Here is a 27,380-nt window from a genome sequence, read left to right on the forward strand (position 1 = left end):
AGCTCTTGCTTTTGGCTTTAACAGCATATTTGCAGACCAGCACGGTCATTTATGTGATCAAATGCCACAGCTCTTGTGTAGCCCAGGAGGGAAGGTACCAGCTGCTGGAGAATAACCTTTGGAAGAGTTGTTCCAGCCCTGAAGTTCAGCAGCATTGGTTGCTCCCTTGCACTTCCCCTCACCCCAGCTGCCCTGGAGGAAGCTGATATGAAGTGTCATTGAGCTGATAGCTCCTGCACTACAGAATTTACTGCTTTGTGTATTCCTTCCTGTGGGTGACCACTCAGCTCTGTCAGGAGTGGGGGTCCATTTGTGCAGTGTCATTTATGGAGCTCTCATGCTGAAATTACATGTATTGCCCTCCTTTTCATATTTTCTTTTTCACCCTTCCCATCGGCCTGTAACATAAAAACCAAAATCAAACCAAAGCAGTTGTTATAATTTTTAAACCTCTGGCTAAAAAAAGCAATGTTCTTTCACAGCATATTTTCTCATTTAAAACAGCCATATATTTCATGCAATCACAGAATGGCATGGATTGAAAGGGACCTTAAACATAATTTAGTTCCCACCCCCTGCCATGGAGAATTTGTGGGAGGGAATCTCCCCTTGTCCTGGATCTCTCAGCACAGTGAAATTCACTGGAGAATATTCTGTCTGTGTGTTTCTGTGCACATTACACTAATTGCTTTTGACATTCTGGTATATATGGTGGCTTTGGAAGGCAAAATGTTTATATGGCACATTAACACTTCCCAAATGTAAAGATGCTTTGCTGTGGGGCTGCTCAGCCTTTCAGCAGTGACATCAGTTGGCTTTGATTTAACACAGTTGTGACTGTGTGAAAGTGGCATAACAGACGTGTGTGGTGGAGCCTGAAATTCAGGGGTGCACATGGCCCTGCTGCATGTGCTTGTGTCACTGGGCTAGAAAATGAATGCTTTTTTAAAAAAAAGGACTTTCTAATGTCATCAGGCAAGTGTTTCAGGCTAGCTTCTGCTCTTAGGAGCACCTCAAGGTAGTAGGTTAAGAAGGACCCAAGCCCCACAGCAAGCTTCCTAACCTGCACACCTCTGCTGGCCCTACTGCAAAACTGAAATATGAAGCAGTGCTGCTGTTACTTTAATAGGTTTTCCTGCAAGTCTAGATAGAAACAGGTCTGATTTAAATACCTTTTTAACCTTATTCCTGTTTACCTTGTTAATTCAGCAGTGAAGGTGCCTCTGACACAAAACTGAAATTTCTGGCATTGGTTTTCTTCTATATCTTGACTTCTTTCTACAAGTGACAAAGCATGACCACAATTTCAATTCAATTGCTATGTAAAATACTTGGAATTTTTCCCCTCTGTCCCAGTTAACTTTCAGACTTTCAGAATGTGTAGGAGGCCCCATTTTTTCAGGACAAACACTGAAGGGAAATTTATATTCTCAAGATAGCATATTCTTCAAAATTTTCATAAACACAAGCAATGATGATAAATCTTTTTCCCCTCTGCAAGATGTTTTGCATTCAAAGTAACCAAAATCACAGGTTGTAGTTCAAGGTAAATATTGATCTTCATTCATTCTTATCTGTTCTCCACATTGAATAATGTTGTGACTGAAAATTTAGTTTTGTTTTTTTTTGTTTAAATCCATTGAAATAGGGGAATGCTCTGAATTTTGTGAAAGTATCTGGGGAGGCAAATAGTGAAAGTATCTGGGGAAGCAAATAGTGGAAAAACTGCTTTTACACCTGACTGAGCCTTTCTACCAGACTGCCCAGAGATGTGGTTCCACTCTTAGAAAGTTTAACACTTGGCTTTCTCTGCCAGCTGCTTAACAGCTTTTTCCAGGAAAAACATATTTCTTGTGGGTAAACTCTGAAGGGAATGCACTTAATAAGCAGCCCATTTTCTGTTCCTGATCAGTTCTGAAGCCAAGGCCCAAACCCATTCGTTTTAAAGATGTATCGGTCTCCATTTCCTTTTTTCCTCTCCACAGCCTTCACAGACTGGCACAGCAAATTTTTCGTGGGCAGCACCAGATATTGCCAATAGTGCTTCCATAATCTTCCTCAGGAAAAAGATTCCTGGAAAGTTAAAGGGTATTGCACAAGTTAAATTCGCTTTGTGTAGCTGTCCATTTTCTGTGTAGAAAAGTAAACATATTTTTTTTCCGTGCCACAGGAGGCTCAGAAGTTCACTGAGCCAGACAACAGAACCAGTGAGCAGAGGGATGGCCAAATTTGCTTTTTAGGAAAATCAACACATCATCTTTGTGTTTTACTTCTGTGTTTTACAGTTAGGCATGCATGGAATGGCAGGGTTGATATACTTAGTTAACTGTCTAGATAAATACCTCCATTATTTGCCCCTGGAATTTTAGAGGATGATTTTGAGTTTTCACTTCAACAAACAAAAAATTATTCAGAGACCCATGTAACCAGTTGGGGTTAATCAGGCTGCACATGTGGCAAATTAGTGTAAATCAAAGGTTTACTATGTGCTTGCTTTCCAAAATGAGACAATCTTCATAATTATTTATATTCTTTTACTTTTCTTATTGAGGTTCTAGCTCATTATGACTCAAGAATAGTGGGAAATGGTTTGGTAGAAATAGCATTTCCTCATGTGTCTATGGCTTTTCATAAAAGTTTGACCAAATTATTTTATTACCTGCTGCTATTTTAAGAATTAAAATTTAAAAATTTAGTTGAGAAATGTATCTGCTGCAGTACAAGAGACTTGAAACTGTAGCTCTTTATGTCAGCACCATAAAGTGCAGTCCTGAGGCTGCCCCAAGAGCTGCTGCATTTAGAATCATCTGATGAAATGCAGACAGCTCTACAAAGTGTTACAAAGGAAAATATGCTCATAAAAACCAATTTGAACTTCTATGCTAATGAACTGCAGATTTCTTGAGCAGATTTTGTGTTTAGCCTAGGAAGATTTGCTTGTTCAGACAATGGATTGTTTTGCTTTTCTGAGACCTGTGGTAAACCAGGGATGCGTGGCGGAGTGGTCATTCCTCCTCCTGGGGAAAGCTTTCCCTGCTGCTTTCATTCTCTGCAGCAGAGCTCCAAATTCAGGGCTGGGGAGACTTGCAGAAGCTGCTGAATACCAGAATCCAGGAGTATATCAAGTGGGGTGTGTTTTTGCTGCTTTGGGAAAAGAATTCAGTGTGGTCTCTGCCTGGAGAAAGTTTTATCACTGACCCTTGTATTGTGCCTCCTCTTCCTCCTTCCCATGTTTTGATGCAACAAAGTGATTTTAGAGAAATTGTTCGTTCTTAAATGCTTTTAGATACAAATCTTTGGAGACTTGGATATTTTGTTTTGTGCTTAAAGAGGAGAAGGAGACTTTTCAAAGGAAATGCCCTTGTAAAGAACTCTCCTGATGACTCCTTACATTTGCAGATTTGTTTTTTTTCTATCCCCCGAGTGGGTGATCCAAGACAATAGGAGGCTTTGTTTGGAAGCCTAAACCACCAGTTTGGCATGGCTGGATCTATCTGTGACCTATTTACTTGAAGTGGGTGTTTTAACTGCCTCAGGCAGCTTTGAGCTGTAGCACTGCCCCGGGTAAGATCTGCTGATGAAGTTATGGCTGCAGTGGGTGCCATGAGCTTACATTTCCCTTCTGGAGATTTTGATCATTTGTGCAAAACAGTCAATTGTTCAAAACTCCATCATTTCCACTTACAAAATAAGGAAGTGTGGGATAGGTCAGTGTTCTTTGAAAATAGCTTGTTCTAACAAAGTGCTGCTTTATTTTTGGCTGATTGCTTTATTGGTATCGCCACAGAATCCACAGGGGAATTTCAATCACAGAGGCCATTGATTTCATCAACTATAAAGCAATAAATCTTGCGAAGACCACGCATCGATTTGGGGTGAAACTGATTGATTTTTATCTGGCTAAATCTCTCATTAGCTCAGTCCCTCTGAAGTTTGCTTGTTTTCCTTATCCTTGTGCTGGGTGAGCGGAGCGTGCCTTGGGATCCGGCTGTCGCTCTGAATGCAGAAGAGAGGAGCAGAACCTATGGAACTCCTCCCCACGCTGTTAGAGCTGACAGCAGAGAGCTGCTCATGCTTTAGTGATTAGCTAGAGTCCAGCCTGAACACTGTTGGCTCTGTCTGCATCTGCCTGGCTCGCAGGGGGATGACGGCTTGGAAAAAATAAAGGCGGCTTACTTCTGTTAGGCAAGGGAAAAGATGCTTTTGTTCCAGCACTGCCCGGGGGAAAACGTGGCTGTTCATACCTCAGGAGAGGGAAGGGGAGTAGTGGGAAGGTCTGTATTCCCCTCTGCCTGAGTCACTGCAAAACACAGTGGGTAAACCAAGGTTGCTAAAGCATCGGCTGCCTCCCAGCGTGGGCAGTTTCAAGGGAAGGAGAGCTCGGGTTCGCTTGCTCCTGCTGCCTCCGCTGAGGCTGAAATTGCTCAGATTTTGGTTGTAATGATGGATGGAATTGACAGATAGACAGATAGATGGATTGACACTGCATAGAGTTCTCCTATTATGAAAAGAGGGCTCTTGCATATTTTATAGCTTTGTCTTTCTTCTGGCTAGCTGCACAGTTTCCTTTCACCTAGAAGGGCAACTTCATTTCCGTACAATCAGCTTAGTTACAAAGAGATTTATTTTAAGGAGAGGTCTGTGAATTGGATGGCTATTTACATTTTACAGCTTCTTAAGTGTTTTTAGTGTGATGACACTGAACCAGGTTGCATCAGTTCAGTGCCTCTTGACTCATGATCTTCTCTGTTAAGTCTATCTGAAGATGGGGGTAGATGTTTTAATTCAGTTTGTTAATTGCCATAAAAACAGGCGGGCTCACCTCACCTCAGGAGAGGGAAGGGGAGTAGTGGGAAGGTCTGTATTCCCCTCTGCCTGAGTCACTGCAAAACACAGTGGGTAAACCAAGGTTGCTAAAGCATCGGCTGCCTCCCAGCGTGGGCAGTTTCAAGGGAAGGAGAGCTCAGGTTCACTTGCTTCTGCTGCCTCAGCTGAGGCTGAAATTGCTCCGACTTTGGTTGTAATGATGGATGGAAGATACTTGACACTGCATAGAGTTCTCCTGTTATGAAAAGAGGGCTCTTGCATATTTTATAGCTTTGTCTTCTGGCTAGCTGCACAGTTTCCTTTCACCTAGAAGGGCAAATCCATTTCCATACAATCAGCTTAGTTACAAAGAGATTTATTTTAAGGAGAGGTCTGTGAATTGGATGGCTATTTACATTTTACAGCTTCTTAAGTGTTTTTAGTGTGATGACACTGAGCCAGGTTGCATCAGTTCAGTGCCTCTTGACTCATGATCTTCTCTGTTAAGTCTGTCTGAAGATGGGGGTAGATGTTTTAATTCAGTTTGTTCATTGCCATAAAAACAGGCGGGCTCACCTCACCTCAGGAGAGGGAAGGGGAATAGTGGGAAGGTCTGTATTCCCCTCTGCCTGAGTCACTGCAAAACACAGTGGATAAACCAAGGTTGCTAAAGCATCGCTGCCTCCCAGCGTGGGCAGTTTCAAGGGAAGGAGAGCTCGGGTTCACTTGCTCCTGCTGCCTCAGCTGAGGCTGAAATCGCTCCGATTTCGGTTGTAATGATGGATGGAATTGACAGATAGACAGATAGACAGATAGATGGATTGACACTGCATAGAGTTCTCCTGTTATGAAAAGAGGGCTCTTGTATATTTTATAGCTTTGTCTTCTGGCTAGCTGCACAGTTTCCTTTCACCTAGAAGGGCAACTTCATTTCCGTACGATCAGCTTAGTTACAAAGAGATTTATTTTAAGGAGAGGTCTGTGAATTGGATGGCTATTTACATTTTACAGCTTCTTAGGTGTTTTTAGTGTGATGACACTGAGCCAGGTTGCATCAGTTCAGTGCCTCTTGACTCATGATCTTCTCTGTTAAGTCTGTCTGAAGATAGGGGTAGATGTTTTAATTCAGTTTGTTCATTACCATAAAAACAGGCGGGCTGCAAGTTACAACTGGATCCACTTACTCAACAGCAGGACTTTCCTAGTAACTCCTTTGTTCCTGTAACTGATAGCATTCACCTTGGGAAAAGAAGGAGCCAACTATCCAAAGGTGATAGTTCAGAGAAATCCATCACTGGAAAAAAAAAAAAGTGATCTTTTTATTATATTTGGAACACGGATTTCTTATATTTTTATTATATTTGGAACATGGATTTCTTTTCTTTTTCTGCAGTTTCTACCCAGCATCTCTCCACATTAATTTTCATTTTTCAGTTCAAATCCTAGGGAATGTGCTAAAGAGATAGTGCTCTGTTGGTCCACCAGCAACACACCTTTTTTTTTTTTTGTTTTGTTTTAATTTTAATTCTGTTCTTGCCCATCCTTCCACCTAGAAAGTAACCTTGTGAGACACAGCACAGTTGACTTGACATGTCAGCCCTTTTTCCCTATTGCAAGAGTCATGTAAAATCATCATGTGATTGCTACAATCTGAAGGAGCAAAGGAAAGACCAGGGCAGAAGCTGCCTTTAGAAATAATAGCCCATGGCCATATGACATAATCCTGGCATTAGTGACCCATCAAGTGCAAGTCCCTGTAGCAGTTGCATTTTAGTCTGACAAATGACATTGTATAAAAACTCTGAATGTTTTCTGCAATAAATCTAGTCAGAATATAGTTTGTCCTGCCTGGATATATTTGTTTGAATGCCTTTTTAAAGGCTCTTTCAAGGCAAGGTTGGATGGAGCTCTGAGCAACCTGGTCTAGTGGGAGGTGTCCCTGCCCATGGCAGAGAGGTTGGAATGAGATGACCTTTAAGGTCTCTTCAAACCCAGACCATTCTGTGATTAAAATGTACATCATTGGCTTAAAGACATGTGTAGGGTATTTTTGGGATACTCTGAAATTTCAGAAATACAAGAAAAGGCTGTAAGAAATACAATAAGGCTACGAGAACCCTTATAGTACTAAGGCTGATTATAATACATCAAAGCATTTGGGCTGGATTTATAAATCCCTGGATATTTAAATCTTACTTGTAATACAGTTTGGTTCATTTAAGGTAGGTACTGTTTTTTGGGGGTTTTTTACTATGTATATATATATAACTACCACTAAAAGTTATACAAAGATAAAATAATAATCAAGTCAGGCTCTTCTTTGCAATAAAACACAGAAGTGTTTTATGACAAAGTCAGTGTTTTATTGCAAATGCTGAAGTCAGTCCTGTACCTTCCCATGACACATCTCCTTTATGGTATAAAGTGGCTCAATATTTAACTGTGGTTAAAACTGCTTCAATGAGGGCTCACATTCAAGTGTTTTAATGTTTGTTTTTCCCAGTCCTGAAGCAAAACTCGAATGGTTTCTTGTTTAAAGCGAGGGGATTTTTGTTGAGTTGGTGTTTTCCAGAATTCCTCATAAAATTAATTTCTCTTTGGATCTGAGAGAATGGCTTTTAATCTATTTGCACAGTTTTTCCTGGGGAGAATTCCGAGTGAGTATAGGTAAAAAAAGGTTAATTTTCTTCTCTTATGGAGCATTCACATCAGATTTAGCCTGTATCAATTTTTTAGCTGAGACTTCTTTCTGTGTGTCCAATGTACAAATTTTCCACTTGATCTAGATCTTCTGTCCTCATGTACTTTCCAGTGCTGCAGCCATTCTCAAGCTGAACTCAAGGCCCTCCCCCTAAGACCCCCTCACTTAAAGCTTTAAAGAACCTAAAGAAGCTTTGGATACAAGAAAAACCCATTCTAAGGCATTTTAGCCTTATAGCACATCTTGCTTTGTTATGTTTGCTCTGACACAGGGCAACTTGACTGAGATGTTTGCAGCATGTTTCTACAATAGAGGCGCTATAAATAACTAAAATCCAGCTTGCCAAATTGCCTCATGGAACACATTTTTCTGTGGGGTGGTGGGGTTTTGTAAGAATTCTTCATTTGTTGTTCAGGCCTTCAGAAATGACGATGCTGGCTTCTGAAGTCATGACATCTGGCACATAAACTCCATTTGGCACACAATTATCTTTGTGGTCGTGTTCGTTTGCTTTCCGCTTTGGGGATTTGGGGTTTTTATGTGCTAGCTTCTGGTTGTATCTGAAAGATACATAGAGATTTCTAATATTAGCCTCAATTTAAAGCTGAATCAGGGCTTTTTAATACTGTAGAAAAAAATGTTTTTGTCCCCTAAACACCAAGGGAGATGCTGTCCTGGACACTGATCCCTCTTGGCAGCCGAAGGGTGCACAGGGAAAGGGCAGAGAGGAGCTGTTCTGGCAGTCTGTGCTGCTTGTTCTGCTGGCTCCCCTCTTCTCCAGTGCAGCATAGACCATGGGCAGGTGGCACCAGTAACCAGGACTTGCCTTTCTTTTTACTGGATGTTTTATTCTTATTATTCAGCCCAGACTTCAAGGATCTCATTTCCTTGGCAGCTGAGATAAAATCAGGCTGATAATGCAGAATAACTGCTTACTCCCTATTACAACACAGCCTTTCCTTCTACTTCTTGCCTGTGGTTTTAAACTGAAGTGGGAGGTTTGCATCCTAGACACCTTTATAGCACCTGGACAATAGCATTCTGCTTTACACTGTGAAACTGCTATACAAGCTTTCATTTTTGCCATGCATACATAGTGCTGTCTAAGTATCCAACAGAAAAGTACAAAATGCCACTCTGCAACTATCCCCAAGTTGAACATTGTTTAAAGCTGTGTTTGGCAAGTAGAGCTGAGACATTTCTTTGTATTCAAAAGTAGCTGGAGAAGTAGAGGGCAGAAGCCAAACCTGTCTTTCCAGGCTACGTAACCCAGGGTGTGGTTAAAAGATGAATTAACCACTTTTAAATCCCTGTTGGTGTCAAAAAGGATATAGTTCCCAGCCTTGTGTTGCTGTCCTATTAGCACTGCTCCCCTCCCCATGCAGCCAGCTGGGTTGGAACCTCATCCTGCTGAATACTTTTATAGGAGGGTTCATTCTTAGTTAGCTCATGATGTGAGCAGGGGGAGTAGTGCCAAGAGAGACACAGGCAGCAGGAATGAACCTGGGGACAGAAGCAAATGGGAACTGCTGCCCCTTTGGGTGGCAGCTTCATCTGAAACTCACCCAGTCATGCCTTGGAGCAAAACTGTGGGTGGGTGGATATCCATAGTTAAAGACAAGGAACAGGAAAAATGTGTGTGTCAGAGATAGTTCCCTAATTGGAAAACATCTTGATCTGGGTTTGTTTTTCTGTGCCATTAAAAGGTAGCATGCAGGTCTCCAAGCTACATTTTAACCTGTACAAGGGTGAGAGTATAAAGGTTGAATGTGCATCAATCTGTGATGTGCTGACCATCAGCAATGATTTATGTTCAATGTACATAGATCTGTGCAGATGTGCTGACCCTCCAAGCCTTCAGCACCAGCCCAGTAAGAGATGCAGGGGAGGTGATGGAGGGAGGTGAGGTTTGAGTTGCCTTTGATGACATTAGAAAAAACCACAATAGTTCTCTGTGTTGCAATGTGCTTGGCATTGGTTTCTGTGTAGTTCTAATCTGAGAGCAAAAATAGTCCAGATACTTGCTTGCTTTGGCTGAGTCGGCAGATTAAAATCTCTTTTGTCTTTTCCGTGGGACTTTCCTAAAGGAAGTAACACAATCTCTGCAGACAAAGCATTCTTTACAAGGTGTAAAACAAGCAGGGAAATTCTGCTCCAAGTGGCCACAGTCACTGATTCATAGCAGGGCTATGGGTTTGGGGATCCCCTGGCACTCTGCAAGTGATGTGTGGCTGCTGCCTCATCCATTCCTGTAGTTTTGGGCTCTGTAAACCAGCCAGTTAGGGAACTTTGAGCAAAGGTATGTTTTTCAAAGTGTTACATCGATTTTCTCATTATGCTGGCAAAGTTTGCCTTATTTTGCCAATGGAAGTACAGAAGAAACACCAAATAATTCTATTATTTTATATATATATATAGTGTGTATATATTATTATATATTGGTTTTTATATATATATATATATAAAATATATTTTTATATATATTTTATATATATAAAAATATATATTTATATATATATAATATATATTTATATATTTTATATATTTTATAATAAAATATATAAATATTTTATATATATATATATAAAATATATATATATATATTTATATATAGCAAATAATATAATTATAAATTATATTATTTGCTATATATTTTCTATTATTTTAGCACTCACACCTGCAGAAGTACTGCTTGTTTCTACCAGCCAGCATCGTGGAACAGACACCAGTGCAAATTACTCAGTCTTTACCTTGCTCTCTTTCCCCATATTTTTTTAAGTTTGCAAATTTCCTGCTTTGTGCATTGCATTGACACTCAGAATAGAGATGTTACCGCTTGGTGGAATTAGGAGAAGGAGCTCATTCCTGATTCTAGCCCAAGCTCACATGATTTAATGGAGGCAATATTTCTTTTAGAAGCTTCAGAGCTAACAGGGCTTTGGCTCTGCTCCTTGAGCAGTGCTGTAATCTGCTTGGAAGTCAAATATCTCAGCTATGAGGTATTTACTGTGTGGCTGTCAAACACGCTATAAACTTTGAGCTCCCACAACTAATCACCATTGTACCAAGGCTCTGTGTGCAAAAATAGTTGGTTTGGGCCCTTGATATAAAAAAATAGTAATAAATAATTTTTAAAGCCTGGTTCCATCAAAGTGTGATATTCTCCAATGTTGCTGTTCCTGGTTTTCTCTGTATGCATCAAAACCAATGGCTTAGTGTGGGGTTTCTTCTTCATTTTTGCTGTACAGGTTCCTGTGAAATTATGCTGCTTTTTTCTTTTCTTTGTAGGTAACAGAGACTTTGCTCCTGATGATCCCCTGGAATTTAAGTCTCATCAGTGGTTTGGAGCCTCTGTGAGATCCCAAAATGATAAAATCCTGGTAGGTCTTTGATGCCCTTCAGATGAATCAGTACTGAGATATTGCAGTGGAAGAAAATGGGAAGAGATCCAGATAACTTAGAATTTAAACAAAATCCCACTAATCAGCATGAATTTTCTTTTCTTCAGAATTTCTTAGCTAGGCTTTGCTTAACTCCTTATAAACAAAGCTAGGAGCATCTTTTCCAGTTTTAAGGAAAGTAGTAAAATTAGTTTGAGTTAGAATATGTTATAAATTCTTGATAAACACTTCACACCTGTTGCTTTAAGAAAATATTATTTCTCAAATTTTCGATATAAATTAGCTGTTTATAAAATACAAACTGATGGTAATTCTGCCCCACTGCTGATAGTATAAATCTCCTCTAATAACACAAGACACATCTGCCAGGTTTTTTTGTTGCTTTTCTGTAGAAAATTGGAATTTCATTGTATTACTTGCTACCCACCAGTATTTTGAAGAGGAGTTTATTTCCTCACTGCTGTGTGCTCTTCCCTAGGCCTGTGCCCCACTGTACCACTGGAGAACTGAAACAAAACAAGAGAGAGAGCCTGTAGGAACTTGTTACCTGCTTGCTGGGTCAAAATTTGTGGAATATGCTCCCTGCAGGTCAAGTGAGTATAAGGCATTTGGGTTGCTTTTCTCCCTGGAATTCCTCTTGTGTCACATTTTGTGTACATTTTGGAGTGGAATTTCTCCCTTCCATGTATGGCAATGAGAACAAAACTTAAAAACTAGATCCAGACATCTGAATTCTCTTTCTGTTGAGGTCCATGATGCAGACCTTGTTTTCTCCACTGTAGGCCAGAGGAAAATCTTAGGTCCAAGAATCACTGGGCTTGAGGGCTTCTGTTGTTGAAGGGACCAATTCTGTAGTAATCACTCAAGCAAAATTATTTAGCAAGTGCTTTTTCCAAGACCAACTCTGGAATTCTTATGAATCTCAAGTATTTTATCATTATTCAAGTACATTAAGGTGCAAGCTCATTTTAGAAGACAAGATTTTGCCAAAATAGGTTCTGATGTCCCTATGTGTATACATCTGTAGTGATGCATTGTTTATATTATATCAACTGTTGAACATTTGGAGTCTTATTTTCCAAATGCTTTGCATTTATTTCCTCTGGTTGGGCTGGATTATTTAGAAGTCTATAGCCTAGAACTTGAATGTTGAAGTTAGGATTGACTTTTTATTTGCTGAATATCATTTGTGAACAGCAGGAATAAAATCCAGCCTGGTCCAGCATAACAAGAAGTTAAATAATAAGTATTAAATTAAATCATGCCTGTTAAGCAGTCACACTTTCAGAGAAGGGGCTCCCAGCATTTCTATTCTGAAGCTGTATAATCCTAAAATTGATTCAGCTATAACAAATCTTGCTGGGATGAGTCTCAGTATGGAGAAATTTTTTCAGCCAGATATGTTCTTTTTGTTTTAAGCCAATTCAGCTTTCTTTTCCATACCAAAAGAAAAAAAATTATCCCCTCTTTTCCAAATATCTTATTTCCTGAATAGAAATTGCAAATACATTTTCCCCAAGACTTTTGAAGATGAAACACAAAGGAACATGGGGTTGCTGTTTGTTTGTGCTAGGCTAGAGCACATGCTAATGTTACATGTCTATTAGGCCAGCCCTGAAATTGTTACAGCATTTGGCTGGGACTTGTTGATAAAGAGAAAATACTGATTAAGGAGAAAAGTATTCCAAGGTTCAAGTTTAGGAGTGCAAGTTGACATAGGGAGATGCATTGTAAAGTATCTGCAGTGCTGCAACTGATGGAGTACTGATAATACTTTATTGATTTCTTTTTCTCCTCTTTCTTTTCTATCTTTTTTTCCTTTGGTAGCAACTATTGATGCAGATGGACAGGGATTTTGTCAAGGTGGATTTAGCATTGACTTCACAAAGGTATGTGATTTTTATTTTTGTCATTTCTGTGGGTCAGCAGACAGCTGCAAGTTAGCAAACCCTCCTGATACAGAGCACTTAGAATCACAGCTATTATGAAACCAGATGTTACTGTTCCTGGTGGGGAGCTAACCCACAACCAAACAAAATTTATGAATAAACCCAAAAATAACTTGAAACCACTTAAAGAGCTTTTATAAACCTTTTTCTCCCTACATCTTCAGAGCAGCACACTTTCACCTCTTGTAGGAGCCATGTCCTGAGCAAATAATGGGCTTTCCCAGCTGCCTGCCTTACCCTCTGCTGCAGCTGGTCCTCAGGTGAATTCAGTGTGATAGTCAGGATTTTTGTGACCTGGCATTGGTGTTACAGCTATTGTTATAGCTGTTGTTATTTCTTTAGGAATGACAACTCAGGGAGCTGGTGAACAATGTGCTTGTGAATCATATTTGATTTTCTCATCAGCCAGCAGAAGTACAGGGCTGTTTTACTCACTTGTGTCTCTTCTGTGCTCTCCCTGCCTGTTCTAGCTCTTTTTTTTTTTAAATTCACTATTACTTTTGAAGTCCAAGCACAGCAAAACTGTGCACAGATCTGAGAAGGTACTATGGTGTTTTATATTGTGAAATGGTTGAGCAGAGTCAGGACGTGTTAGGACCACGCAAGCCCTGTTTGTGATGTGGCTCTTTTTTTTGGGTTCTCACATCTCAGGATGAGGTCATATCCCATCACTCTTTGCCCAGGGCCACTCTTGGTTTTCCTCCAGAGGAAACTGCCAAGTGCAGGAGAGGGCTGTGAGTGTTTGGGTTATTTTGCACACACCCTCAGGGTCACTGTGCAGATTCCAGGCCCAGTTTAAACCAACTTTGGGCTCTAATCCAAAACCTCAGAGTGGGCAAGCCAGGGTGTATCTCCAAATGTCTGACCTAGATTTTTCTGAGTGGTGAATACAGGAGTTTTTAGGATTAAAACCTGAATAAGTGGCTTAATTATGCAGCAAAGCCTATGGCCTAATTCAATTCTTACAGAGCAAATTCCCAGCCCTGGGATAGCTAAGGTGGTTAAAGTTTCATCAAATGGTTGGTGAATTGCAGCTGTGCCAAGAAATGTGGAGTGGGGGAATTACATCACAGCTATTCTGAATTAAGCTTTTCTAGTGTTAAGTTACAGAAAATGGCAGAGGCAGAAGATGACACTATTTTGTGTACTCACCCAAAACATGATGTAACACTGAGTTTTCTCCTAATTGTGTTCCTGTTGCCATACATTTGTGGGGGAAGAAGTGTCTGTTGAAATAAAAACAGAATTCTGCCTAGAATTCTAAATGGGTGGAATAGTCACTGAAGGTTTTTGTTAGCATTTTACAGGATGCATTTCTAATTAATCACCCCTTCAAAAAGGAAAATGGGTGGTTGTCAGCAGAGCTGCAGTGATGTACATACACGGGATTTCTTCCCACAAACACAGGATGTGTTTTCTGGCTTTAGATGTGCTTCATGTGTTTTTAATTTTTCTTTCTGTCTTCCTTATTTTCTTCCCTTCCAAGGGAGACAGGGTGCTGCTGGGAGGACCTGGAAGTTTTTACTGGCAAGGTGAGACATGTCATTTAAGTCACAGAGAAGATGACCTTTATGATTTTTCTCTTTATCCTCTCACCCATTTTGATCCACAGTCTTCCAGCTGCTGTCAGAGTCTTTGTCAGTAAGAAAACTGACAGAAATGTTCCTTTGTCCTTAAGATTATGTCCTGAATAATCAAGGCAACCACAGATAATGGTTGTAGTAATGATAGCAGAGATGACCTTTGTGTTTTAAATAATTCCATGATCATTATAAGGGCGTTTTCCTGGCACATGGGATTTGTTTTCAACAGCAGGAAAAGTTTCCTTTAGCATATTTTGTTTTGCTATGTACACGTTTCATAATTTGACACACAAAGAGTGCATTTTCAATGACAAATATCCCCTCTAAAGAGAATTTCATTGTTTTCCTCTGATGGCAAAGATGTTTTGCATTTGTCTTAATTGGTTTGTGCCGTGGGGCACGTTTTACCTCTACCTGGCATTACCTGTATACTTTCCTCATGTGGGATTCAGGATTATTCAGCCTTTAGCTGCAGCTCTCTGTTCAAAGGAGCTGCTGCTGTAATCAGGACACAGCTGCCAAACTCTGCTGCCTGCTTTTTAATGGAGCTTCTAACATTATTAATAGATTTTCTGTATCATGCCAGCCTACATGTAGGTGCAGCAGCACAGGAGGCTTGTTCCAGTCCTGTGTTTTAAATTACAAACAAAATCGAATTATTTAAGCTAAATTGCAGATGCAGTATCATATAAATCAGGTTTCTGTATTTATTTTATAGTTTTTTGGCAAAAGTGACACTTCATCTGCCAAAACAACCTCATCCTCTTCTACTACTACCAAAAAAAGCCCACTTGGCTTTGAATAGATGACAATAGAATGCTTCTGAGAACAAGACTTTTCATCCTAAACTTTTATTCCACATGCTGAGCTGCTGGAGGAGGAGTTTTCTCTTCATACACATGTGAATATGCATGTGAAGTGCCGTTCTGAATGGGGGTTTTTGGTGATTCAAGCTTGAATTTAGACTCGAAGAAAAGAATGTAAAGGAGTCACCACCTAGTGGCTGATGAAGTGAAAATGGAGAACATGGCAATACACTGGGCTCGTCTCATTTTTGTCCATTTTATTGGCTTCTTGTCTGCCAAAACAGGCCCTCCTGTTGTGGTATTTGAGCCAGGAGCACCAACAGGGCTCAGTTCTACACAACCATGAGTGGATGATATCTCACCCCTGCCTTAGTTTGATCCCTGTTTTCAGTGAGAACTCTGTGTGTGCCTTTGATCCAATATGTGAGCGTGTTTTTTGCTGGAGTAGGATCCATATTTTCACTTGTGTCCTTCCTGGTTCTGCTGCAGTTGGCCCCTCTCTGGTCAGTGTTGTGTAAGAGCCTCTGCTTTTGAGGGCAGTGAATTCTGGCTGTGGTTTTCAGCTCTTTTTCTCTCTCTTTAGGCCAGCTGATTTCTGACAGAGTGACAGAGATTGTGGCAAAGTATGACTCCAAGGTCTACAGCACCAAGTATGATGACCAGTTAGCCACCAGGCCTGCCAGTGCTGCTTTTGATGACAGCTACTTGGGTACGTGGTGGGAAACCAGAAACCTCCACCTGCAACACTCCCTGCCAACATCTAAACCACACAACTGCCATTTCCACATCTAACAGACAACAAGGGAGTGACATTCCTGAAAATGCACTCATTTATGTGTGATGTAGTTATTTATTGTAGTTATTTTGCCATAGGCTTGATTCAAAAAGCACCCGATGACAAAATAAATGGAAGTATTTTCATGATTTTGTGTGATTCAGGCTGAATATGGGAATGGCAAATGTATGATTTTTATGTGAGAGGTTAGTCACATAGGTGGTTGGTTGTTTGTTTGTTATTTAAAAGCAGCTGTTTCTAAATAAGCTCCCAAAACAAAATAAAATGATGTTTTGGAAGAAAAACAATGAGGAGTGGGAAATCATCATTTTGCTTCATGTATGTCTAACCAGGCTGAGGAAAAAAAAGCAAGGATGTACCAGGACAATTCCCAGGATAATAATTTTAAAATTTTCATCTTCTGCTCTCAAATTCCTGGATACTGATGAGTTACAGCCACTCCTGGAGTTTTTCATAGTCTAAGCTGCTGCAAGGCAATATTTATACCAGTGCATTTTAAGATGAAGAGAGGAAGACTGTGCACAGAAACACTTGTGAAAAGTGTAAAGAGAGATGAAAGGTTCAATAAGGTTTTTAAAGCCTGATCTTGTCTCTGCAGGTTATTCAGTGGCTGTTGGAGACTTCAACGGTGATGGCATCGAAGGTAAGCCCCTTGCTTCAGTAAGAACACCATGGTAATAGGCTGGGCAGATCTTCCAAACCAGTGGTACAGAGCACAGGGAAATGCTAGGAAGTGAGTGTTCAAGTGCTAGGAATGAGCTGTTCTGTTCAGCAGTCACTGTGCCTTGAGACCTGGCTCTTATCTGTGTCTTGCTTTATGTTTCAGACTTTGTATCAGGAGTCCCACGGGCAGCAAGAACTCTGGGCATGGTAAAATAATTTGAAACATTAAAGTTTACAATAAATAAAAAAGGTGACTATTGCTGGTATGCTGTAATGTGTATTTCTCCACGTGCAGGTGTCCATTTACAATGGGAAAAACATGTCCTCCATGCACAACTTCACTGGAGAGCAGGTGGGTGGCTCTGCTGGCTGTGGTGGGTGACCAGGAAGCCCTTCCTATGTTGCAGCAGTATTTAGGGTACTAGATAATAGTCTGCATATTACTGGCTTGATTGCCAAAGCAACATTTTATGAAGTCTGAGGGAATTCTAATCTTATTTAAATAAAGGAAATGCTGCCTGTTTTGAGAGCTGGGAAAGAGACTGGATCATGAAAGGGGAAATGGGAAAAGTAACTGATGGGTTTACTTTCTAACAGAGTATGGAAGAGAAACAAAAAGGAAAGGAACAAAAAAAATTTGTGGCATATATTATCATCACTCTGATGTGTTTGGTGTACAGATTTGTGTAAAGTTGTTTGTTTGTATCACTACAACTCATGGGTTTGGTTTGAATTTTGTTTTCCAGATGGCTGCCTATTTTGGGTACTCAGTGGCTGCCACAGATATTGACGGGGACAAGTAAGTGTCCTCTTCTCTCTCTTCTCACCAATACCACCCAACTTGTTTCTGGAAAGAAAAATAAACAACCTTTTAATAAAAGGTCTTTCCCACTACCTAGATTTCTCTCTTCATTGCTGGTTTAACACATCTGCATGACTCTTTTGCTAACACTCCACATTTGTTTTAACATTTGCTTTTGTATTTATCTACATTTATTCATGTGTATATTCACATGCTTAAGGCCCATTAATTTTTTGCATATTTGTGTTTACTTGGTCAATAAATATTTGCTTTCAGCTGAATTTAAAGATAGTTAGCTTTCATCTGAGCGTTGACTTCAGTGCTGAGCTAACAGTGCTGAAGAGAGTGAATTTTCCTGCTGCTGCTGAAGAGCTCTGTCCTGTTTTGGTCCAGTTACACAGATCTGTTTATTGGAGCCCCTCTTTTCATGGATCGAAGCTCAGACGGGAAGCTTCAGGAGGTTGGCCAAGTAACCATCTGCCTTCAGCGAGCCTCGGGAGGGTTCCAGACAGCAAAGCTGAACGGCTTTGAGATCTTTGCGCGGTTCGGCAGCTCCATCGCACCCCTGGGGGACCTGGATCAGGATGGCTTCAACGGTAGGATGTTGATTTGTGGCATTCACATTCTCTGAAAAAAATCTTTTGCTAAGGATTTTTCTTCTAGGAAGCTGAGAAGCTTCAGAGAAAAGGAAAACAATTTTTATCTTATTTGCTTTTCTTGGGTTTTGCTAATGTGGAATGTATTTGGAGATGGTTTACCCAAAGGTGATTGCCTGGTTGGATTCTGGTGTGAGCTGTTTTAACTCTTTGGCCAATTGGGGCCAAACTGTGTTGAGACTCTGGAAAGAGTCACAAGTTTTCATTATTATTTTTTAACATTCAGTAAGTATCCTTTCTGTATTCTTAACTATAGTTAGTATAGTATTCTTTAATATAATATAGTACTATAAAGTAATAAATTAGTCTGCTGAGAACATGGAGTCAGATGCATCATTCCTACCCTCGTCGAGGCATTCCCTGATTATACAATATTGAATCTTGATCAGGATCTTCTGGTTGTGGAGGGTGATGCCTCATGTTTTAGCTTTTATATTTTTCAGATTCTGTACTGCTTTAGGGTGTAATTCTGAGCTTCATATTAGGGAATGGTAACGATTCCTTCTCTAGCTGGGGACCAAGGACAAATGATCCAAATCTCAGGCCCAAGAGCATAAACAACATGGACTGAAGAGAGAAAAACAAGAAGGATGGGACTTCATGGGCTAAAGCTGTAATTGGACAATTAACTCCAATATGCAAATGGACCAGAACTTATAAAAGTGAGAGACCCCGTGACCAGTTGTCCATTTTGTGACCATTTTGGTTCATCTTTGGTGTAGCCCTGGCTGGGCTCCTGTACTGCCCAAGGTGGATCCATCAAGGCCTTCTAAAAAATCCCTACTTTATTCTTTAGGGCTCAGTTTAGTCTCTGTTGTAGGTCAGCCTGCACAAGGCACCAGGGGAGCCCAGCCAGCCCAGAGAATGTGGATCCTGCACACAAACCCTCAGCGCTGTAGCCGTGAGCGAGTGAGGGACGCTGAGGTTTAGACTCCCTTCGATGCTTGTATGCTACTCCCAGGAATGCCAACGGGAGTTCCATGGATGCATCGAGCAGAGACTACACCACTGACACAACATGGACTGCTCTAGCTCTTACACTGACCACTTGATTGTTTCCTAAGCCATGACCACAATAGAAACTTCAATAAAATACCTGACTCTCCACTGTGACCTGTTAGGACATCTTCAACATAATTTTCCTCCTTCTGTTGTTTAAAGACCATTTTCCTCTCTGGAAACACAATGACGACACAGAAAAGAAGGTTTGATTTCAGATTGCTGCTTAAAAATGTTCATACAAAAAAGATCTTCCTGAGGAAAGAGTAGGATTTGGTTTTTTTAATTTACTATTCAAAATGGAAGAGTTTGGTGGAAATACTGCGTAGCAGCTACAGCCAGATGCACCAAGAGCTGAGTGTCTTGAGTGAGTAACTGGAAGAGAAGTTTGAGTCTGACACAACTGGAGCTGAGACTCTCAAACCCCTTGCCCAAGCTTCTGGTTACTTTCTGACAGGAATGAAAAACAGTAAAGCAGACAAGAATCACATGGTGTTGAGATGGAGATTTCCAGGAATCCTAGGGAGAATGCTTTTTAATGCCCGTTATACTCCAGTGTTGCCTGAAGAGTAGTGGGAATTTGAGTTCCACCAAAAATCTTCATTTATTTCCATTCTGCTTGCTAGCTAAGTATTTTCTGTTAGATCAAAAATTAAAATAGATGGTTACTTCAAATTCCCAGGTAGCTCCAATTTATTTTTGATGATAATTTCACAGTGTAGTTGAAACTGAAAGAGACTTTTTTAGTTGCTAACTGGACATAGAATCAGTGTGAAGATATAATATCACTGCAACTATTTACAGAAGACATCAGAGAGCTGACAGCCAAAATTCCAGTCACTTGATGAGATTATCCCAAGCATTTTTTGATTCCACCATACTTACATTTGGAATACACTGTAGGAAAGAGAATCATAGCAAAAGCTGCCTCTTTCAAATGGCTTTGCTGTTATTTAGTCTGTTTGTTTTGGGTTTTATTGCTCTGCCTCATTTTGGAAGTGTTAATTAAAATGCCTTCCATCACAGCATGGTGCAAGATAGGAATTTTTACTGTCTTCATGAAGTTTGTAAATAGGAGTCAAAAATACAAAGCTGTAAACTTTTGAGTACTTATTCTTTTCATCAAACTTTCCCAAATTTCAGAAAAGGGGAAGGAGAAACATAACTATTCCAAGTAGTGCTTTGTGTTTGGTCCTTGAACTGTCTGTGGAAATGTTGAAATTAGATCATATGTGCACTTTTAAAGCTGTCCTTACAGATAGTATAATTAGCATTTTGTTTGCTACCGTTTATTAATCATTAACAGTGAGTACTTTTAAATTTAAGAGATAAAATAACTTCACTAACTGGAAGTTCTCCATAATGCATGCTGCCAAGCTATGAGATAGACTGGATTTGAATATTTACCATTGGCTTAGGATGATTTAAATTTTCCAGAATTATTAATATGTCCCACCCTTTGGAGGAACATGAACATGTAAAGGAAATGGGAAGAGAGTCACACTTAGCTTTGTGGTTTGGCATCCACAGTGACTAACTCTGCATGTTTTAATAATCTCAAAATCATCCCAAATCCTTATGATTCCATTGCAAAAAAAGTCACCAAAGTGGAGAAGGTTTTGTAGAACTATTTCTCCCCTTCCTCTCCCCACAAAAGGCTGTGATGTGTTCTTGTTAAACATTTATACTTTGTAGAAAAAACAGCTTCCAATAATAAAAGGAAAAACAGAACAAATAAAAGGAGTAATAAACAAACGTTGATGAGCATTTTAAAGGGTGGTTGCACGTCCTCCCTACTGACAAGTAATAGTTGCCTCTTTGAGCTAGGTCTTATAAGCTTTTGGAAGTCTATTCCTTACTCAAGATAGCTCAGCTACTTTTGGAGGCATAAAATTAGCAAGACGGCTTCTGTTGCAGTGTTAGAAACAAAAAAGTTTAATAAAAAGCAAAATAACAAATAGAGAAAAACTGAGTTAGGTGCAAGAAGTTTTTGCTCTTGGTAAAACACTTCACAAAAGCAATTAGTTTCTTTGTTCTCTTCTTTTTCTAGTAAATTGCTTAGGTGAGACTTTTGGGCTTCTGTCTTAAGTTTGAGGCGAAGCCTTCAAAGTCTTATGAGGTGTCTTACAGAGAAACTTCTAAGCTTATTTCCTTTTTGAGAGGACAAAAGATAATTTTGTCACTCCGTCAACAAAGAGCACATTCCTATCCTGACACACACTGAAACTGTAATGTCAGAAATTACTGATTGATGTCAGCACAAATGTGTTCTAATTTGTGTCTGGTGACGTTGATGGTTCTTCTTTTGGTTTTCAGACATTGCAGTTGCTGCACCATATGGTGGAGAGGACAAGAGAGGACTGGTGTACATCTACAATGGAGGAGCCAGTGGTTTGAATGCCATCCCGTCCCAGATCCTGGAAGGGCAGTGGGCTGCTCGCACTATGCCCCCCAGCTTTGGCTACTCCCTGAAAGGAGCCACAGATGTGGACAAAAATGGATACCCAGGTCCTCTGCCCCCAAATGGCACTTGGCAATAACTCAGTAGCAGCCCCTTAAGAAATGCCAGATTTCACAAAGCAAGGTGTAATGTGTGGTGTGTCTCCTCTCTTTCTAGACTTGATTGTTGGAGCCTTTGGTGTTGACACAGCTGTTCTGTACAGGTAAGGGTCCCTCTGTGCTTGTACCTGACTGAAAGCTCAACCCACAAAAAGAAGCAGGATCAGGGAAGTCTGAAAATTTGGCACTCCACCATCCAAACCTCTGGAGGTGAAAAAACACTATACTGCTTTTTGTTACTGAGTAAGCCTATCTGCAGTCTAAAATTCATCTTTCTCAATAATATGTAGTCAGGAAAAAAACATTAATAAGCTGTCTTCAAGGCTTTCTGAGTGACAGTTTTCTAGATTCTGACACAGCAGCTGCAAGCTGTTACACGGCAATCCCAATATTCTCATCCCAGCTTGCTCATTTTGGGAGAACATGTTGGCCTGTGCTATAAGTAGATAGGACTTCCTCTTTACACAGTTGTCCATGTTGTGGCTGATGGAAATGAAAAGGCACAGAAAAGCTTCATTTAGTCAATGGTTACTTGTTTTTCTTGTGGTTTCACTAAATACTGTGTGTTTGTGTATATTGCACAATTTGATGGGGGGGCATTGTCAAACATGATGTTGAGTGCTCTTTAAGAGGATGTTTTCTTTGCAGGGCAAGACCAGTTATTAGAGTAAATGCTGCCCTGGAAGTTAATCCAACCATTCTGAACCCAGAAAACAAAGCCTGTTCACTGGGAGACATAAAAGTTTCTTGGTAAGCAGAGTATCTATGGTTCCCTTTGAGGGGAGGGACTTCTTGGGTTTTAATTTTGTGAGCTTCCAATTTTGAAAGGTCTCAGAAAGTCTAGTCAGCTAATAAAAATAAAAAAAAAAAGGACAAAGATTTTTCTGAAAGAGAAAACAATACGAAACAAGAACTCTCTGACAGCAGTTGGAGGACTAGCCCTGTCTTTAGTAAATGCCAGACTGAGTCTCAAAACCTGCAGAGACTGCCAGGTTTCCCTGCTGAGCAGAGTAGGGTCTTCCCAAGACATCAGCACATCCCAGGGTGTTTGCAGTGTTTTTACCCACTAACAAACACACTGGGGCAATGATCTGCTCTGTAAACTGATTTTGCTTCTGGCTCCCAGGCTTTTATCCCAACCCACTTTCCCTTCCTACTGCTAACTTCCTTTTCAGGGTCAGTATGGTAGGTTTAAATATCAGACTCATTTCATTACAGAAGTAAACATTCCAGTCCATTCCAGGTGATTGTCCCTAGATGAATCAAGACTCCAGAACTTTGCAGTTTCTGCAATTCTGCCTACTTGTTAATGGATTATGGTTTCTCTTCCATCAGTAGAAAATAGCTTTTGGGAATGAGCTAGAGTCTCAAAAAGAGGATACATCTGAACAGAAATAAATAGTGAGGAATTTTAGAAGAAAATGAGAGAAAAAGTGTGTGAAATTAATTTTTTTCCTCCCAAACAGCTTCAAAGTGAAGTTCTGCTTAAAGGCGGACGGCAAAGGAAAGCTCCCCAACTCACTCAGTAAGTTCTGCTCACTTAAAAATTGGAATTTTTGTTGTATTGTTTGCAAACATGAGCACTGGTCATTGTTGTTTTCATGACAAACAGCTGGGTGCCCTTTGCAGCCTTGCTGCCACTGGGATGGCATGTACATCCATGGGACTCTCCAGCAGGCTCTTTTGGCTGCAGTGCTGTAGAAGTCATTTGACCATATCTGAGACTTTAAACATATGTTCAGTTATGTGGTTAACCAGTCCTGGAAAGCCTTTTGTGTTCTACAGAATTTGCAGTAACTCTCATTGAGGGGAGTTTCAGACAAGAATATTCAAGTATGTGCTTTGCTGGGCCTGAGAGATACAGACAAGCCACAGGGAACTTGTCCCATCCTGTTGAGATTATGACTTTCTCATTGATAGCAGTGACTTTTTTCATCAGATTCTCAGATCAGAATCAGGAAAAGATTGTTTCAAACAAGTGTTTAAGTTATCTCCAAGAGATTTTGTAGTGTGGCAAGCAGACTGCTACAATCAGGTTTTGTCTACTCACTAAAAATCTTTTCCTTATTTTCTGTGGCACGTACAGAGGTGGTGTGATCTTGGACAGAGGCTCATATTAATATCTGTTATGTATTATGAGTTTTATTATCCATATCAAATATTTCAAGTAATTTGATTAACAATAGCATTTAAAAATACAAACGTTATGTGCAACATTGCTTTAAATTTTCTAGTGGAAAAAATTCTAACTTTAGTTCTTGCTGTTCTACAGCAATTACAGATTATAAGTGTATCTGTGTTCTTAAATATTTCCAGTGTTTAAGGAAAAAGCAGAATCCAATTTAGGACAGCAGCAGTGCTTGAGAAGTAATGTAGTGACAGATTTTACATGGAAAGAACTGGAGGTTTTAAGAGGGGCAAGTACTAGCTTTGTGTTGTACTTGAAATCAGTGGCCAGCTCAATTTCTGAGGGAATTCAGAAATTGTGTTGCAATTCTGTGTTTAATGGAATGAAACATCCCTAACCCAAACCCTTTGGCTGGGCCAGATTTCCAGGTGGAGCTGCTGCTGGACAAGCTGAAGCAGAAAGGAGCCATCAGGAGAGCTCTGTTTCTGCACAGCAAACAGCCCAGCCACTCTAAGAACATGACAATTACAAAGGGGGGCAAAATGAACTGCGAGGAACTCGATGCCTTCTTGAGGGTAAGCAGCCATTCATGTTCCAGGCAAATAATTTTTGGTGCTTTGTCTTATTATAAGTTCATTGTGCTAGGTGTTTAAAGAAAAAACAACAAGAAAAAAATGCTAGGAAAAAACTTTGTTTTCAGTGGATGGACCTGAAATTACTAAAAGTGTACATCTGTCCTGAATTACTGCTGCTGTTGCAGCATGAATGATGAATCTTCTTGTGGCTAAGGTCCTGGTCCCTAACTGCATTGGAAATTCAATTCAGGACTTTGTTCTGGACTTCTTGGATAAGCCATCCAGGCACCAAATTAGTCATAATTTCCAAGGAACATGAAAGTCAATAAGCAGAGGTTGTCCCCTCTACTTTGGAGGTTAAAAATTGAAGAAAAATATGGACCTGCAACTGACATGCCAAAAAAAGCAAATAGCAGAGGAGATGGAGAAAGTTGAACTACTAAGTTTGCTTTTTCTCAGTCTTTCTGTTTTCATCCTCACAAATATGAACAGATGCTAACACAATTTAAAATTTTCATCAGTAGAAGAACCATTGTGTGTAGCTATGTAAGTTCTGTGCAGCTCAGATTTATCTCTGAGCACTTATAAATCAAACATAAACAATCCTTGCTTCCCATTAAAAAAAACAAATAAAAATGCTAGCAATCATTAAGGATTTCATGGAGGGCAGGTAATACTTTCTTTGACCTGACTTTTGTGAGTGGGTTATATACAGAATTAGACATCTCAGGGTTAGTAAAGATTTAGCACATTTCCACCTGGCGTTTTCATAAAGACAGTAATGACACATGACCTCTGTGAAATGATCATAAATAGGGTGTAAAACCAGTTTAAGACTATTGGTAATCAATCAGCTTCTGCCCATAGAAGGCATTTTCTGCAATAAGATCCTGAATGAGCTGTGCTAGAGTCAGTAGTTTTCATTACTCTCAGAAAGGAAGCAGAGCTTACACTGAGCAAATCTGTGGCAGATGTAAAGCTAAGAGATGTGAGTTTGTAAGTTCTCTGAAAGGCAGGATCAACATTTGATAAGCAGAATGATTTCAAATGAACAGCATGAAAGTCAGCAACTTCCAAGTGCCAAGTAATAACTTCAGGAAGGAAAAATTTGAAGTCCAAAGATGAATATCTCTGAGGGATCTTAGAAGCAAACTGAGGTTGGTCTGACAGAAAAGAGCAGAGCTGTGTAGCCTTAAGGCTCTACTGGATTTCCATGACTTAATATTTCTGTGTGCTCCAGTTTTCCATGTTTTAAACAGGCATGTTCCTGCTAAAATTGCGCAGGTTTTCTGCCAGGAGATTTTCTGCTTTGAAAAGAGCTCAGAATTTTTCATGTTTTGGCCTCTCCATTTGAACTGTGATTGAAATGTTTGGTTTCCTCAGGATGAATCTGAGTTCAGAGACAAGCTGACTCCCATCACTATTTTCATGGAATATCGTCTGGATTACAGAACAGCTGCAGATGCCACAGGATTGCACCCTATCCTCAACCAGTTCACTCCTGCCAACATGAGCAGACAGGTACCCTGCTCACACAGCCTGGGATCAGAGAGCCCAGAGCATTGCTTCATCTCAGGGAGAAAATCAGTTAGAATAGTCCTGCAAGGGTTAATATTGAAGGCTTTCACCCATTCTCATACCATGCTGCTTTATGTACATTATGTTTTCCCCTGCAGTTCTATTAAGCTAATATAAATAGTTTTTCTGCTCTTTTTTACAAAGTTTTACATTTGTTTGTAAAGAGCAGCAATCCCTTAATATGAAGGGATTATTCAAAGTATGGAAGGATGGTTAAGGTGAAGTCCTAGAATTGCAGTAGGGCAGGATGAGGCACAGTGACCCCCACATATAAAAACTCATTTGTTCTCTTCTGAGACTGATGGCATGAAAACATTTCATAACCAGCTATGGGGAATTTCTTTTAATGTGCTGGTGAAACAGTATTATTGAAGATGTATGTTAGAACAAATGAAGGAATTATTACAACAGTATGTGTTTGATTTTTCCATAGGCCCATATTCTGCTGGATTGTGGGGATGATAACATCTGCAAACCAAAGCTGGAGGTGTCAGTAGAAAGGTAAATACATGACAAAAATACAAGGAAAAACAATTTCCCTACCTGAGGTCTAAAATTCAGTAACTGGTAATACTTTTGTTTAAGAGATGTGTTGAGATAAGTAGGACTCCTGATTGTATGCAATCTAAACTCAGGCTGATATGCTTTAATGAAAACCTATTTTCTGCTTTGGAACCTAATGTCTTTGGCATGTAATGCACCACTCCCACCCCAGCCTCCACTATAAGTAGGCCATATTTATTTATTTATTTATTTATTTGCTAAGCTGGACATGTGTAGTGAGAATAAACCACAGCTAGCTGCCATTGTTGTGTTGTTTAATACTGGTATCTCTATTGTGTTGTTTAATCTTAGATAGACACGTGAAGATGTGATTTTATCCAGCAAGGGGAGGAGTAGGGCTCTCTTGTCACATGTATGAAAAAAAATTTGTTGGTATTGGTAGTGTCTTTTATCAAACCTGAAACAAAGAAACAGTTTGTCAGTGGTAATTCATTCATGAGCCTGAGCTTTTTTTTTTTTACTTTGTGTGGCCTAAACCCTCTCTTGCTGTATTATCTCATAATCTGTTTTTTAATGCATTATAGCATATGCACATTGTAGATAGGACACTTCACAAGCACTAATTCATGCAAACACCTCAATAACATTTGACATCAGTGCAGATACCCTGATGTATGCTTGTAGTTGGTGAAATGAAAATGCATTGTTTGCTAAAATAATCTCTTATGTGTCTGCAACCAAAGGTACTGCAGAGATCTTGGCTCTATTCTGTGTAGCTGAGCTTTCCCTTGAGTTTTGTTATAAATATGTGCTTGTACCTCTGCAAAGTGGGCCTGTAATTCAAAATGTGCACAGGGATTTAGGTGCCCATAAT

General features: G+C 39.9%; 1 protein-coding gene across 1 annotated transcript in view; it reads left to right on the plus strand.

The window, feature by feature from the left end:
* ITGAV (integrin subunit alpha V) overlaps window positions 1-27,380 on the plus strand; it is a 49,523-nt gene that overhangs the window by 6,993 nt on the left and 15,150 nt on the right. The window contains exons 3-19 of the mRNA XM_054636200.2: window positions 10,796-10,887; window positions 11,387-11,501; window positions 12,736-12,797; window positions 14,344-14,389; window positions 15,830-15,955; window positions 16,641-16,685; window positions 16,869-16,912; window positions 17,001-17,057; window positions 17,452-17,504; window positions 17,901-18,103; window positions 21,479-21,670; window positions 21,780-21,825; window positions 22,370-22,471; window positions 23,188-23,246; window positions 24,270-24,424; window positions 25,808-25,945; window positions 26,436-26,503. Coding sequence (XP_054492175.2) covers window positions 10,796-10,887; window positions 11,387-11,501; window positions 12,736-12,797; window positions 14,344-14,389; window positions 15,830-15,955; window positions 16,641-16,685; window positions 16,869-16,912; window positions 17,001-17,057; window positions 17,452-17,504; window positions 17,901-18,103; window positions 21,479-21,670; window positions 21,780-21,825; window positions 22,370-22,471; window positions 23,188-23,246; window positions 24,270-24,424; window positions 25,808-25,945; window positions 26,436-26,503 — 1,603 coding nt within the window. The remainder of the gene's footprint in view (window positions 1-10,795; window positions 10,888-11,386; window positions 11,502-12,735; window positions 12,798-14,343; window positions 14,390-15,829; window positions 15,956-16,640; window positions 16,686-16,868; window positions 16,913-17,000; window positions 17,058-17,451; window positions 17,505-17,900; window positions 18,104-21,478; window positions 21,671-21,779; window positions 21,826-22,369; window positions 22,472-23,187; window positions 23,247-24,269; window positions 24,425-25,807; window positions 25,946-26,435; window positions 26,504-27,380) is intronic.

This window comes from Agelaius phoeniceus, chromosome 7 (assembly GCF_051311805.1).
Source record: "Agelaius phoeniceus isolate bAgePho1 chromosome 7, bAgePho1.hap1, whole genome shotgun sequence".
Lineage (NCBI taxonomy): Eukaryota > Metazoa > Chordata > Aves > Passeriformes > Icteridae > Agelaius > Agelaius phoeniceus.